Genomic DNA, 14,789 nt, shown 5'->3' with positions numbered 1-14,789 from the left:
CTTATGCAAGAGGTGTCACGGCGTGAGACGAAATAAAGATGTGAAACTCTTGTAGAGCAGGGCAAACCCCCTGTGTTGGCGAATGGCCCACGCAAGCAGATGTGACAGAGCTACCTCTAAGGTCACTCAAAGCGAATTCTGATCCACACACAGTAGAGGGCAGTATCTTCCCACCTGCGCTGCCGATTACAATAATGCCCTTCGCATGACGGTCAAGCCCATATTTAATTCTCAGAGCAATTATTGATACGCGCCTTGAGAACATCACACGAACTCCACTTGGAAACCAAGTTTAATCACAAGCCACTGCCTAGATGTGAACCCAGGTACACAACGCTGCGAGCTCATTGCTCTAGCTTCTGAATCAGCCAGCCACCTCATAACGGTAATTGAAATGGCTCTCGAACAGATGTTCCCGTATGAAATTGAATTTTGTGAAATGCCCTCGGAGCCTCTTGTTTTCCACATGTAGCCGGCAGAGTGGCTACAGCGCCAGACAATATACAGACCCCGAGGCTCGCTCCGTTCAACAACACAATACGTGCTCGTACGTTTACATGCAGCATGTGTACAGGTGTAAGAAACGCTGCTCGGCAGCGGAATACAATAACGAAGTCAATTCGTACAATAAACGCGACTGCATCTCAAGATGCTGTGCAGAACGATGTGTGGCATCTGTGTTTTTTTTTTATCGAGAGAAGCAGTCGATCACGGGCAGAGGAGAGCAGGGAAAGATCACGAGGCCGGGGCTTGAAGAGGGTGGCAGGAAGTCGACAGCACGGGCAGCTGCGGGAAGGTAGCTTCAGAAAAGCTGCAGCAGAATATAGCGAGCAAGCTCCCGCTGAGCAAAGGTCGACTGGAGGCTTCGACAGGTAAGCCGAGCTTGCTGCAGCAAAGAACACGTGGAGGGAAGTGGAGGGTGATGACAGGGGAGATGTAGGCAGCTGGGTGGGGGGGGCGGGGGCGGGGAATTGATGGAGATTCTTGAAGACTGTGAGTGCGATATTGAAATTGATCCGGGATTGTATTGGGAGCCGGTGGAGGGATTGGAGTATTGAATTGATGCGGTCTCGTTTATGGATGCAGGTGAGAATTTTGGCTGCGGTGCTTGAAACCATCTGTTAGTTTGGAGGTGCGGAATGTGGGGAGATGAGGGGTTTTGGGGAGTTGCGCTCGGCGAGTCGGGTTGTGACGATGGCATGGTGGAAGATCTTAGTGGTTAGATGGAGAAGAAACAACGTTGGATGCAGGAGATGTTGTGCAGAGGGACGTAGGAGCTCCTCCAGAGTTGAGATGTGTCTGTTGAATTCCGTTCGCACGGTACGTAGCCAGCCGTGCTAATCGGAGGTGCGAGGGAAGGACAGCAAATTGAACACAAAAAAAACTGTTCTCACGAAATGAGTTTTCAATCCAGATGATTTAAAAGCGCGCAGCCCCAGTGGCTTCCTAATATTAGAAGGAAGAGCGTCCCAGATGGCCGCAGAAGCGCATCTTTCATAATCAACGATTTTTGGGTTTAGATCGCGTTATTTATAAATGTGTCGTAACCCTCCACCACCCGACACGGCCAATCAGTAAAAAAAGTGTCACGTTGACAAAAGACAAATAGTTCACTGCTTTAGCCCACCGGTGTGTTGAAGCGTGAAACCACAACATTTACAATTTGAGTACGACGTTTCGCTGGTAATTGCATCCAGCATCATCGGGCAATTCGCCAGAATGGTGAGGCTCTGCTGTGTCTCCCGTTCTTATATAGAGCAGCAGCAGGGTGACGTCATCATTAACTCATTAACTCATCAGGTGCAAAGATTTGAGGGGGGGGGTTATTGTAATTATATACTTGATTAGTAATAAGGCTATTGTTACGATGCGAGTTGTAGATTAGTAATCATTTGGAATGTGTTCTATTGTGATTATGCTACATTAATAATCAGTTAGTGCTTGTTTCCCTTATAAGGAATTGTAATGCATCTTATTTAATAATACGCTTCCAGGCCGCACTAAGCCTGTAGCTGTCTGAGCGATTAAAGTTATTTCTGTTTCTCTCAATCTCAATGGATTCTCTAATTAGTCTTTGCCAGTAGTAACTAGTTTTACACAACACTTCAACGTTGTCAAAATCAATTGAGTGTCCCTGTTGACAAGCATGTTCTGCCACTGCCGACAGTTGTGTTTGCGATAGTTTAATATTTCTCTGGTGTTCTTTTAGTCTTACACTAACGTTACGCCCTGTCTGTCCAATTAATGAGTTAATGATGACGTCACCCTGCTGCTGCTCTATATAAGAACGGGAGACACAGCAGAGCCTCACCATTCTGGCGAATTGCCCGATGATGCTGGATGCAATTACCAGCGAAACGTCGTACTCAAATTGTAAATGTTGTGGTTTCACGCTTCAACACACCGGTGGGCTAAAGCAGTGAACTATTTGTCTTTTGTCAACGTGACACTTTTTTTTACTGATTGGCCGTGTCGGGTGGTGGAGGGTTACGACACATTTATAAATAACGCGATCTAAACCCAAAAATCGTTGATTATGAACAATATTGGTCGCGAAAGCCTACGTGTTAAAAAGAAGCGCATCTGAAAGCGTGTGACGCTGTGACCCTCTTTGTTCGACTGCCAGCCCAAAAGCCTCTGTGGGGATGGCCGGAGTTCCTGTGATGGTTTATGTTCCTTGACGAGATGAGCGAGATATTGTGGTTCATTTGTGGCAAGCACTTTGCGTGCAATTAGTGCGAACTCATAAGTTGAGACATGATGCCTTGAATAAAGGTGTCAGTTTTGTACCAGTTAAAAGGGTAAAAACCTACCATTATAAGTTGAGACATGTGGGAAGAAATTTAGAGCTCCGGATAAATGACAACTCCCAAGGTTTCACACGCCCTTTGTCAACGTAACACATTTGAGAGGTGCACACGCAAATTGCAGGGTTTGCCAAGGGTGGACGTGTTTTGCTGATACGGAGAACTGGCAACATTTATCTGGTGGAAGTTAGAGAACCAATCCAATGTGAGACCACATCGAGGCAGGACATGGGAATAGCCACTGAGGTTGGTTTCATGAAGCCAATGCAGCGGTGGGTGTTATCAGCATCGAAATCATGGTCGACGTCACAACTGGAGATGGCTTTGCCAAGGCGTAGGGGGTATAATGAGAAGAGCAGGAGGCTGAGGATGGAGTTTTGTCTTCCCTCTGCGCTTACCATCACGGGTCACTGTCCAAATCACTCAACCACTTGATTGCCGCGACATCGAGGTCAATCAACCCTTCAATTCCACGTTATCGCTGCCGTGTAGCGCAGCCCTCGACGGCGTGGACAGATGTTTGTTGTGCCGCTTCGCAATCACACGTGCATGTGACGCGCACACCAAATGGTGCCAAACAGCGTGGCAAATGGACCGGAGCGAGACAAAAGGGTCTTGTGGGACACCATCGTGTGGAGGGGGGGGGGGGTTCTCTCTTGGAGGAATACAGTCTGTGAATCGGAAAGTACGAGAGAAATGAAATGTTACGAGAGGTAAGAGCTGAACCAGGAGAGAAGTGCGCCTGAGATGCCAGCGTAGTTCTGGAGACACTCAAGGATTATGGAGTGGTCTGTGATGTCAAGAGCAGCAGAGGGGTCGAAGTGAACTCGGAGTCACTGCGTTCCATAGTTTGGAGAAGATAGTTTACCCGCGTGTAGCAGAGAGCAGTTTCAAACGAATGGCTTTGACAGAAACCAGACAACTGAGTTGTGGAGACCATGGAGGGAGAAGAATTTGGGAAGATGGTTTAAGATAGGCTGTTGTTTGACTTTTCCAAAGAAAGGGAGATTTGGCATAGGATGGGCATTTGCAGGATGTTGGGGTATAGTGTGGATATTTTCAGGATGGGAGTGACCGCTGTGGTCTTGAGAGATAAGGAAGCAGAGCAGCATGAAACGGAGGCATTGATGAGGCTGGTGAAGTACGGGGCTGGGATGGGTAGGCAGTGAGGGAGAGTTTGGTAGAAGGAGGATGCCAAGAAACTCTGGGCTCAATTCCTGATGATGGACATACAAATTCCCAACAATTCACTTTGCCTCCATAGTGAAGCAATGGGACGTGTTTTGTATGTATGTTGAACTTCTTTTTGCACCGTACGTAGCCAACCACGCTTATCGAAGGTGCGGGGAAAGTAAAACAGCAGTTCTATAAAAATTAGTTTTCAATCTATATTTAAAAGCACATAGCTGCAGCGGCTTCCCAATATCAGAAGGAAGAGCGTTCCAGACGGCCGCATCTGAAAGCGCGCGACACGGTGACCTTCTTTTGTAGAGATGGTTAGCCAAAAGCCGCTGCTGCGAGGATGACCGTATTTCGCGTGGTGATTGTTCATGCTCCCCTTTTTGTCGTGGTTCACACCGCATGAAATTACCAGAGCTGTAGCACGGGTGCCTTTGACCACGCGGAGGCCATCGCGTGTCCCAAGTTAATTAGAGCGTAAACAAGTGAGAGGCACTTGCCCTCTCTCCACGGTGCCCAAGCTAGCACCTCTCCAACCCCACAAAGCCTGCCATTACTTGCATTGTCTGATTGTTCATCGCCACTCCAAACAAAAGAGGAGGCGATCAAATAGTGCCCCGCCGAATTCCAATTTCGAACATCAAACAGTTTAATGCGTCCTCGATTGAGACAAAATCACGTTGTGTGCAATTACCCAGTGTTTGGACAAAATAATGGGACGCGGCTCGTGGAGAGATGACCAAACACACACTTTCGGTTCGAGTCCTGTCTTCAAAATTTTTTTATTTCCTGCGAACCATAAAGATGTTGTCAGCGTCGGTGGAGACAAATTGCACCCAACGGTGGGACCACAGTTGCCGATGCAAAAAGTTGGCCGCGATCTTTCTGTTTACATCAACTACTCGCCACGGCAGTCTCGCGCTGTTGAGACTTAATCCTTTTGACCCTCCCCTCTTCTCTGCAACTCCTTGCGCTCAGACAAATAAAATCAATAAACGTAGCCAGAGAAAGAGAGAGAGAGAGCGAGAGACGGATTCTTGGCCGTTGAAGCCTCCCCGTCCATAAATCCGGAGGAAGAAAAGAACTCCTTAAACCTCGCGGTGAGTACGACGCCACGTGACGAAGTCAATCGAGCCTGCGTTTTTATATTTTGTTGGTGGGGTGAGCACGCTCGTACGGCGTTGCTTGCATAAAGTGGCACAGCTGGCCGAATCTCTGCTGGACATTTGTTGGGGGTGGGGGGCGGAGGGGGGGGGGAAAGCTTCACTGCTCATCGGATTCCTCCAGTATGAATACATATTTTGATTCCGTTGGCAGGGTGACTCTCCGTCTTGGAATGGTGCGGTCACTCTTCTCGTCCCGCGCATCTGCTCCCGTACCACACGCAGTCAAAACATTCTAAATAGTAATAAGTATACATTTTCTGAACACGTGTAAGGCAGGACTAGTAAGTAAAATGTATATGTGTCCTGGAGAACCGTAATGGAGTTTTTATTGCGTAAATATTTCAAGTTATCTCATTGCATAAACAGGCTATAAATCGCAAGCACGGCGTTGCCATTTGATACGTTCGAGTGCAAATTCAGCCGCGGAATGCTGTTGGCAGGTATCGAGCGTGCGTGGCAATGCCAATCAGACAACGAGCCAAGGCTAACGTCCCCAAAGCCAGCGGAGAAGACATCTAATGAGGAGGCTACCCACACCATTACGGACATCGCGTTGAGGGTATGCGCCCTGGGCTCTCGGCCAGGACACGATTGTCCACGTGCATCGCAACCATCCGTGTTGCGTGGTTCAATTAAACCCAGCGATGCTCCCTCCCGTCATGTCGATGAGCTTCAGCGCAGTTAAGACTGCTGCGGCTATTTGTTAATGGAGCCTTGGTGAACGGGGCTGTCTCGAGGGGCTTGATCCCAAGCCATGCCTTGCCGTACATTAAGACGTGGGCAGTCTGTGCGCTGAGCTTGGCACCGCTGGGGTTGAATGCAGGCATGTGATTAAAAGCACATTTCAAGCTTGGTGAGTTGATGGTTTCAGCCCGGTCACCAATGACTGCACACACACACAAAGACACCATTAGATTTGGGGGTCTGTGCTTAATTTGGATACATTCCAGTTCTGAAATTAAAACATCGGATTCACTGCCATGCGACAGTCATGCGAGGATGGGTGGGAAAGCGCCGCTCTCTGCTGTGTGGGCCAGAGGTCACTTGAATGGATCTCAGAGGTTGATCTGTAATATCCGCTTCTGTGAGTCGTTCCCCAACAGGAAGAGTTTCATCGCCTCGTGTCACTACGCCCATATAAACCATTCGCATCGGAGTGGGAGGGGGGAGAAATGACAAAAAAATTCAACAATAAATGTAAATCATTCACGATAGGTACCCGTAGACCAAGCGGCGACCAAATTATGCTCGATCTTGTGTGGCCACGAATATTGCCCCCGGCCCAACCCATCGTCTCCCTTGCAGGGTCTGTCGTTTTATGTAAAATTCCATTCTTTTTTGTGAACAAAAATAAACATTCTCCCAATATCACCATATTTAGGCGCTACTGCGGCTCGGCCTGTTTTGTTTGGCTTCTTGTCTCAATGTTTTCATGAGGCCAGTGTAGTCTTAATTGTTTGTATGTTATGGATATTAGGCGATTATAAAACTCGACTTAATTTCAGCCGGGTGTATTCTGATGGGAAACATATTCCTGCACGCTGGGCACCACATCAAGTACGTCTTATTAGCGCGGTTAGCTACGTACGGTGCAGAAGAAGTTCAACATAGCTATGTTCAAGTATAAGACATCTCGTTATGGATACTATTAGTCAAGTGCCTACTCCAGTCTACCAGCGACTCAGAAAATATTAATTGAGAAATGAATCCCTGATTTAAACTACACGCTATTAGTGATGAGAGTGATGATGATTGTCAGTAACCCTTACACGTACACTACTTTGTTGCGTACATACTTAGAGAATACATTTAGTATGGCGCCAAAATGTCTTTATATGTTAAGGGTACTTTAAAAACTAATACTTTCGTATGAACTGCCAGCCTTAGATTGTATCGTATGATTGGTATGGCTTATTGAAAATATAAAAGCCACCTGATCTACAGCTTAACATTGGAGACGCAAATACATCAATAAAGAACTCGCTGCATGGCATCTCTCTCGTAATAGCAATCACTGGAGCATGACCCACGTGTTTGTTTTCGTTTTTCTTTCTTTCTTTTTTCAAATTAATTAAGCTTCAAACTTGCGTTGTACAGACCTGTAAACACGTCAGAGGAAGGTGCTACAGGATAAGACGCAATCACTACCGTGGAGGCGATTGCGGTTGTACAATTCCTCTCCACGTACTGATGATAACTTCTTCGCGAACGGAACTCAAGGAAGTGCAGAAGCTCCCAGGACGTGGAGAGAGACGACGACAAACACCGTGCCAAGGAACAACAGCAGCACGCAGTACACCCAGAACCACATCGGAAGACCTGCGAGAGCTATTTGGTTTTTTTTTAATTGCGCCTTTAAGCACGCACTTAATCCGATGTAACGGGCTGATGATTGGTGTTCCAACTTCCCTAAGGCTCTCAATTTGGCACCTCCAGCCCAGAGACTTGCTCAATCACACTTAGCTGCCCATCGCAATTTCAGACCCCCCCCTCCCTCCTGCCGCGTGCACCGCCTCTCATCCCCCCCCCCTCCACCACAATCTTATTCAAATTGTACTATCGGCATCGCGCCATTGGGAGATGGAGATATACGTTTCGTAACTTTCGCAACCGGCAGTGCACACAACCCTGTATGAGACAAATGGCCAGGGCCGGGACGAGACAAAAGGTATTTGGGGGCTCACTTTTTGGAGAAGACTTTTATTTTGTTTTGCCCTGCACAGTAAGTGTCCGCCGCATACCAATGTACTCTCCTTCTAAAATCAATTATACAGGATACCTCTGTCCACGCTATGAATATATATATTATATACACTCTGCAAATAATGTTTGTCGGGTACGCTTTGTTGAACAGAGCAGGAATAATCTGAACTAAGTCGTGAGCCGCAATTAAAATAACGTTTTTTGGGGGGGTTTGCAGACATTGGTGACCGGCGTGCAACCATTAACTCGCTACACTTGAGAACCGGGTGTATTCTATGAACTGTAAACAGTTTTTATTTTATTAAGCAGCTAAGGCCCATTGCACTGTGTAGCTCTTTTTCAGAAGCGACCTGGCCACAAATGATCGCTCAACAAAGTGGCTTATCACGTGCACATGTTTTACAGCCAAATACTTTAAACGTACGTTTCTAAATGTTGAGGGATACCCCGGAGGAAGTTCCACGCGACCAGCAAACTCAAAATATACAGCAGCAGGCGTCAGGGTCAGGATTCGAACCCACGACCTCCTGCATACCAGGTGAGGGAGTTAACATCTCACCACAGTCGCCGGCTGAAAGGTTGATCCGAATCCAGGATTTCCGCCGTGCCCGCTTAGTCCTGACCCCTGAGTGAACTCAACTCGATATCACATTTGACGTTGTGCAGAGTGAACACACCTCTGACGTCTTGTTCTGCTCTCGTCAATAAAAAAATTCATTTTGTACAGACAAAAAAACAATGTATGAATAACGTCACGTTCTGGTTAAATTTCGATGGAAAAAAAATGTGTGTGTGTGTATCTATATACATTAATTAACAGTGAAAACGTTTCGGGGAATTGCAAATGTCCGACAAGCGAATGGCTCTGAATGTGCCAGGACTTGTCAGATCTCAATAGCTGAGCACAGTTGAACCTGGTTAGTACTTGGATGGGAGACTGACTGCCTGTGAATGGCAGGTGCTGTAGATTTGAGCTTTGAGGTGGCTGCGACGCGCCGTCATTGTACAACAATGGATTCGTGAATGTGTCCGTGCAGATATACGAGCGTTATCTCTTTGTGCGCATGGTAGGGAGTTCTATCGGCAGGCGAGAGATGGATTGCTTACAATTCAGGACGGTGATGGATCTCGACTGCTTGGTAGAACACCCATCCAACAGCGGATTGATCCTGGCTGATGGTGACAATGTCTATATGCATCTCTTCTCTCCCGCATCGACCACACACGCAGCCACTCTTGAATAGAATTGCCAAAATAGTCCCAAATGCATGGACCCTCCTGAAAATGACCCTCGATACTCACTGAGGCTTTCCTAGGTAAATGTCAATGGAAGGGAATCACCTGGAACAGAAGTGTTATCGTGGAACGGTTACTCACATATTGCATGTAGGTCAGTGCCGGATTAAACTAGTGCGAGGCCTGTAGCATATGTTATAAAGGGGCCCTAAATAAAAACATATTAAAACACGATTTTTTTACTTGCATAGTAAAGTTATTGTATTTTTTCATTTGCTATACAGCCAGATAATACGACAAACCGCTAACCTTTAACACCCAGTCGTTCATAAAAGTTGAAGGCGCTATAGTACTATAGCAATAGAGCAAGTGCAGAATCACTGAACCGGAATTGATAGCTTGAAAGCATTTTAGCGCGGGCCCTTTGAAAGCGCAGGGCACGTAGCGTGTGTAGCTACTTGTGCTACGAGGATAATCCGGCACTGATGTCGGTGCCTTGCGGAGGGAGCGCGTCGTCACCCAGCCACGTGGAGCTGCAGCGTCCCCGCGTGGCCGCGATTAAAACCGCGGCGGTGCCACGCGACTCGCGCAGCAGCGGGGGGGGGGGGGCTCCTTTCCTGGGGGGGGGGCGGTGCGTGGGGGGGGGTACCGGCCAGAGACTCCGCCCAGGACCAATAAAAGCAAAATAAATAAATAACTGTCACCTCCAAAATCCTCCCCGCCACCACCACCACCAACCCCCATCACAAGGCACAAACCTCTCCCAGTCAAAGCAAAGCCCCTCCTATCCCATTAGAGCGCCGCCCTGCAACACCGAATTCACTCGCGCTCGCTACAAGTTCCAAGAGCCGGCGTCGGCACCGTTAAACGCACGCGGAACCTCCACCTCCACGCGTGCGTGCGGGTCAGCTACATTTCGAGGGTTCGTGGGGTGGGGGTTGGTGTTGGTGTTTCCACCAATTTTCCAATGGGAATGTCCAGGGCTGGAGCCAGGGCAAGATCCCCTGTGGGATGTGCAGCCCTGCCCGCTGCCCTCCTGTGCCTGGCCGCTGCCCTCCTCGGCTGCGCGCGCGGGCTGAGCCGGGATGAGCTGCTGCAGCACGGAGAGAGGTCGGGGGACCAGGTGCTCCCGAGCGGAGACGACGCAAGCTTCGGACCGCTGCGGTTCGCTCACCCCCTGTTCCTCTACTCGACGCCCTACAGCGAGCTCTACGTGAGTATCACGCGAGGAGGGCGCGCGACCGCGAACAGCGGCAGCGAGCCCGGAGCCCGCTGCTGCTGATGCGCATTACGCAGTCTTCGTGTGGGGAGCGCGCGGCGCGACGCCACAGCACACGCGGCGCACGGGAATCAATGAACGCGTTCGCGAGAAACACTGCCAGCCCTGCGCCGCAGCAACAGATTGCGCTTATCTGGCACAGGTCGATGTTCACATTCTGACGAGTGTCGTCGTGGTTGCTGGTGGTTGTGTTGACTTTTGTTTCGTTATTGTGCTATCGACCTTCTGAGAATATTTTTTTAGATATATATCTATTTTTTAAAAAATATGGATAAGAACGCAGCGCCGGGCTTGACTCTCTGTCGAGTTGGCAATTATGGCGCAAGCCGGTACCACGGTCGAAGCTCTTCGCCGGCACTTCACACAACCCACGGATACCGACCGCGCTATTAGTGACGAGCGAGCAACTTGTTGACGCTTGTTCGCCAACGCACAATACACAGACCAGCAGCAGCAGCAGCACTGCGAGGTCAGGCGAGACGCCTCCTCCTCCACCACCATCGCTCCACGAGCCGCGCTCGTGCGCACGGATGCAGCGGAGCGCAGCGCTCTTCATTGGGCGGCCAAGACCTGTGTGGCGAACTCACTGGCGTGATGCGTGCCCTTCCGCTTGCTCGTACTGGGCACGTTTACCAATTACCACTCTGTATAGCACCGACCTGCTGCGCTGAGTGTGTGCGTGTGTGTAAACCAACCCACAGAGTAGCCTTCGCCATGCCTATCGCTCACTCACGGTGCAAGGCATGGCATGAATATTGGAGGAAGAAAAAAAACCCAATCAAAATTGCGCGCGCACGCTCGCGCAATTATAAGTTTTGGCTGTTGGATTCTAAGAGGTCACACAGCAACACACAAGAAGAGGGGTTATCGTTCCATGTCAGGCTGCAGCTGCCTAAGGAATCGTTAACAACGATACAGTGCTAACTTACAGACATTGGTGATGAACGACTGCCCCAGCATGCCGTGCGTCGAACCTGGGGGGTTGTTTGACCATATTTTAGCATGCTGGTCTGGGAATCGAACCCAGGATCAGGATTCATGGTACAGCGTGCGATTCACTGCCCTACCGCTCCTCCCCCAACCCATCATACGCACTGCGATAACTGTAGAACATCGTTTCTTTATGTAAATTAAAACCAATGTCATTTTCTTGCTTGGCCTTTTTGATTGGTGATTTCATCGCTATTCTTTACGTAACGCGCACGAACGGTAAGCCCGATCGCTTAAGTTGTAATTCCCGGATATACCAACTGGCACCGACCAGCGTGTGAAGGATGGTCGACGCGATCATCCAACAGTCGATTGGCGGGGGGGGAGGAAGGGAGGGAGGGAGGGATGGCTGCAGATTCACGCGCAGCGAACGCTGCGATGATGAATGTGGAGAAGCCTCGCTGCTCCTCCGTGCGGTTTAGCGCGGGCTTGAGAATCGCTCGCTTTGAATGCGCTGCGCACGCACCAGGTCCCGATTCCAGCGGGCACGGCACGTGCCGTGCTTCAAGTCATAACGTGTGCGGATGCAACCGGCAAACTTACAAACTTGGACAACATCTTGGCCCCAACTACAAACTGCGTGGGACTATATACACACACACACGCACACATATCTTTCTTTTAATTGAACGTAAATGCGGGCGGTTGTTAAGAGCCTCAATAAAACGGTCTGTCGACCTATCGCAAAATGCGTTGGTTTCACCGTTTGAAGTTCCCTTGAGAACGTATTGCGTGCGCATTGCTGATCTTATCCGCCTCCTTATTAGGAGGAACAAGCCTCCGCGCAGATGCGGGGGAGCGCGGGCATCTGGCACTCGTTACGCATGCGAGTGTCCAGCGCACAGTCGGGGCAATAGAGGGTATCTGGGACGTTTCACATACAGTCACTACTCTCGAAGCCGCCACCTCCCTTCTGCTCCTGCCTGCTCGACCTTGCTTGTATATGTTCTTTGGCATGTTTTTTTTTGTTGCATCTCTCTCTCTCTGCCACTTTTATCCCCATTGTGCTATCGGTGTCACAGGACGAAATATACATCGGTCCATATCCTTCGCAGAGTGATGAAGCTCTTTGTGCTACAAAATGGCCCACGGAAGTGGTTATTACAGAGCTAGGACATTTACATCCCACACAGCAGCACTTTCGCACCCATCCTGCACATGTGCGAGACTGACAACTGAGCCCAACGTTTACATTGTCAGTGCTGGAAATTGGCGAGATTAGGTGCAGAACCACACCTCGTGTGATGGGGTTTGTTGTTATTGTAGTTTTTACTCCATAGGAATATTCATGGCAATCATCGCCCACACCCCCCCCCCGCTGCCGTTACTGCGAAACATTGGCAGGAAACCTCCTGAAAAAAATAGTCAAGAGATTCAGTGAGAATTCCCTGGATGAAGAAGCGTCAATAATCATCTGAGAACCCGATTGAATCACAGGCAGCTGCCTGGATTTGAATCGCTATCGTGTTTTTGTATTTTGTTTGGTGTAACGTTCTCACCCGCCCCCTACTGGACATCTGTAAAAAAGAGCTTCATAGCTCATCGGATTCCCCCCAGTATCAATACAATATTCTGAACCCAGGATCTCAGCAGCACCGGCTCAACGCTCTGTGACCTCTGAGTCACCCCTGCACCTCTCGCTCCTGTTAACTCTGAGCTTAATCTAGAATCGTGAGTTTAATTCAATTACGCATGCGGATATATGCATAATTTAAAATGGATAAGAATACACGATGACAATGTGAGCAGAAGATATATTTTGTTATTACATCTGGTGTCAATGTTACTAACTTCAAAACGATTCGTCAATCCATTGTTCTATATCGGTCATAGGGGGTTGTTTGACTGCACTTCATCACTTCGCTCGGGGTGGGTTGAACGATGCGGGTGGGCGTTGGGGGTGTGGTGGGTGCGGGTTCAGATATCACTCACCACCCATGTAAGCCATCAGCGGGACACAAACTCAGCCTGGTTCTTTGCATCGTACATGCATGAATCACCACCCCCACCCCCCAACCCCACCTTGCCTCTTCCCCATAGTAATTATTGTACATATCGAGCCCTTTGTCATGGCGGTTATTTGACCATACTTCACCACGCTGGTCAATGCTGGCTGGTGAAGGCGGGGAGCATCGATGTGAGAGCAGGGGAGCATGGGGCAACTGATGATGTTGCTGCTGCTCCATTTCCTGCTGTGTTGCCACAACATAGACCTGTTCTACATTGTGGTCACCCATCTAGTACTGTCCAGGCTCAAACTTGCTTAGCTTCCGAGATCTGACAACGTCGGTTGCATTCAGGGCGATTTGTTCACATGCACAGTAATTCTATATTGTGTCAAATATCGTTGTGCTAGAAACGAAATCAATCTGTTGGTTTAATATTAACCCATTAAAGATTCGCCATTGCTACATTATTTGTATAAGCTCAATGCATAACACGAGGAGGACACAATCCCCAATATACTGAATAACTGGCCGAGGAGGTAAAGCAGCACCCTCGTGAAAAGGGCCTTGACTTTGACATGAGGCGGCGTCCCTGGGTTTATAAAAGAAGCAATCACACAAACAGGAACAATACAATGATCGAATGTAGCCATTGTTGGCTGTCCTCCAACGAATATAACGCAGGGATACCGAGATTATCCTTACACGCTCTTCTACTGTCCAAACGAGACCTCAATTCATCAATAAGACTTGAAGGAAATCAAACTCCCCAGCGCGGATCTAAAGGAATACAGAGGCATTGCGAATTACAAATCTGAATACCAGACTTGACCTGCCATATGCTCCCTCGTACAATGCAACGGCAAAGCAGAATTACTGCGACGCAACACGCGTCGCAGTATTTATATCGCTTTGTAACAATCAAACAGAAAGTGAGCGGTCGTTTGTATGCATAAATAGTGCATGTTTCTGACAGGCAAAACATTCACTGTTGTGCCTGATTGCTGGCTGGGCTGGGCCATCTGCACTGCACGGTTACTCCGGGGTGGTGGTGAGGATTGTGGGGGGGGGAGGGGGGGAATTGTCAGTCAGTTTTTTTTCATTTTCCAAAGGCCACGTGCTGTACGAGTGACACCCTCACAGGCCAACCCCCGAGAAGGAACACAGGCGGACGGACTGTGGTTGTTTTTTTCTCTCACCCCGGGGCTTCAACACAACTCTCGCTCGCCGCGCCTTTCGCGAGATGCGCGCACGGCAACCCGCTCCGCTCCGCGGTTTTTGTTCCTTCCCCCCCACCCCGCGTAAGCGCACGTCACATAGAAAAGAGGGCCTCATTTGAACATCGACGGCGGTTTGTTTTGTCGCGAGCGCAAACTACCACGAACGCGGCCGCTATCAAATGCAAACGTCGTGTGCCAGAGTAACGCGCCTGCAATCAGCCGCAGGCAGTATCGTCCGGGGGTGTGGGGGTGGTCTTGCCGTG

General features: G+C 49.1%; 1 protein-coding gene across 1 annotated transcript in view; it reads left to right on the top strand.

Annotated features, from left to right (window-relative positions):
- Positions 1–9,835: 9,835 nt before the first annotated feature.
- The window catches only part of LOC144943125 (nidogen-2-like), a 94,923-nt gene continuing 89,969 nt past the window's right edge, over positions 9,836–14,789 (top strand). The window contains exon 1 of the mRNA XM_078870325.1: positions 9,836–10,304. Coding sequence (XP_078726451.1) covers positions 10,059–10,304 — 246 coding nt within the window. The 5' untranslated portion in view covers positions 9,836–10,058. The remainder of the gene's footprint in view (positions 10,305–14,789) is intronic.

The sequence above is a fragment of the Lampetra fluviatilis genome, chromosome 30, assembly GCF_964198595.1.
Source record: "Lampetra fluviatilis chromosome 30, kcLamFluv1.1, whole genome shotgun sequence".
NCBI classification, from domain to species: Eukaryota; Metazoa; Chordata; class Hyperoartia; order Petromyzontiformes; family Petromyzontidae; genus Lampetra; species Lampetra fluviatilis.
The sequence above is the reverse complement of the archived record's forward strand: the minus strand, read 5'-3'. Positions and strand labels throughout refer to the sequence as shown.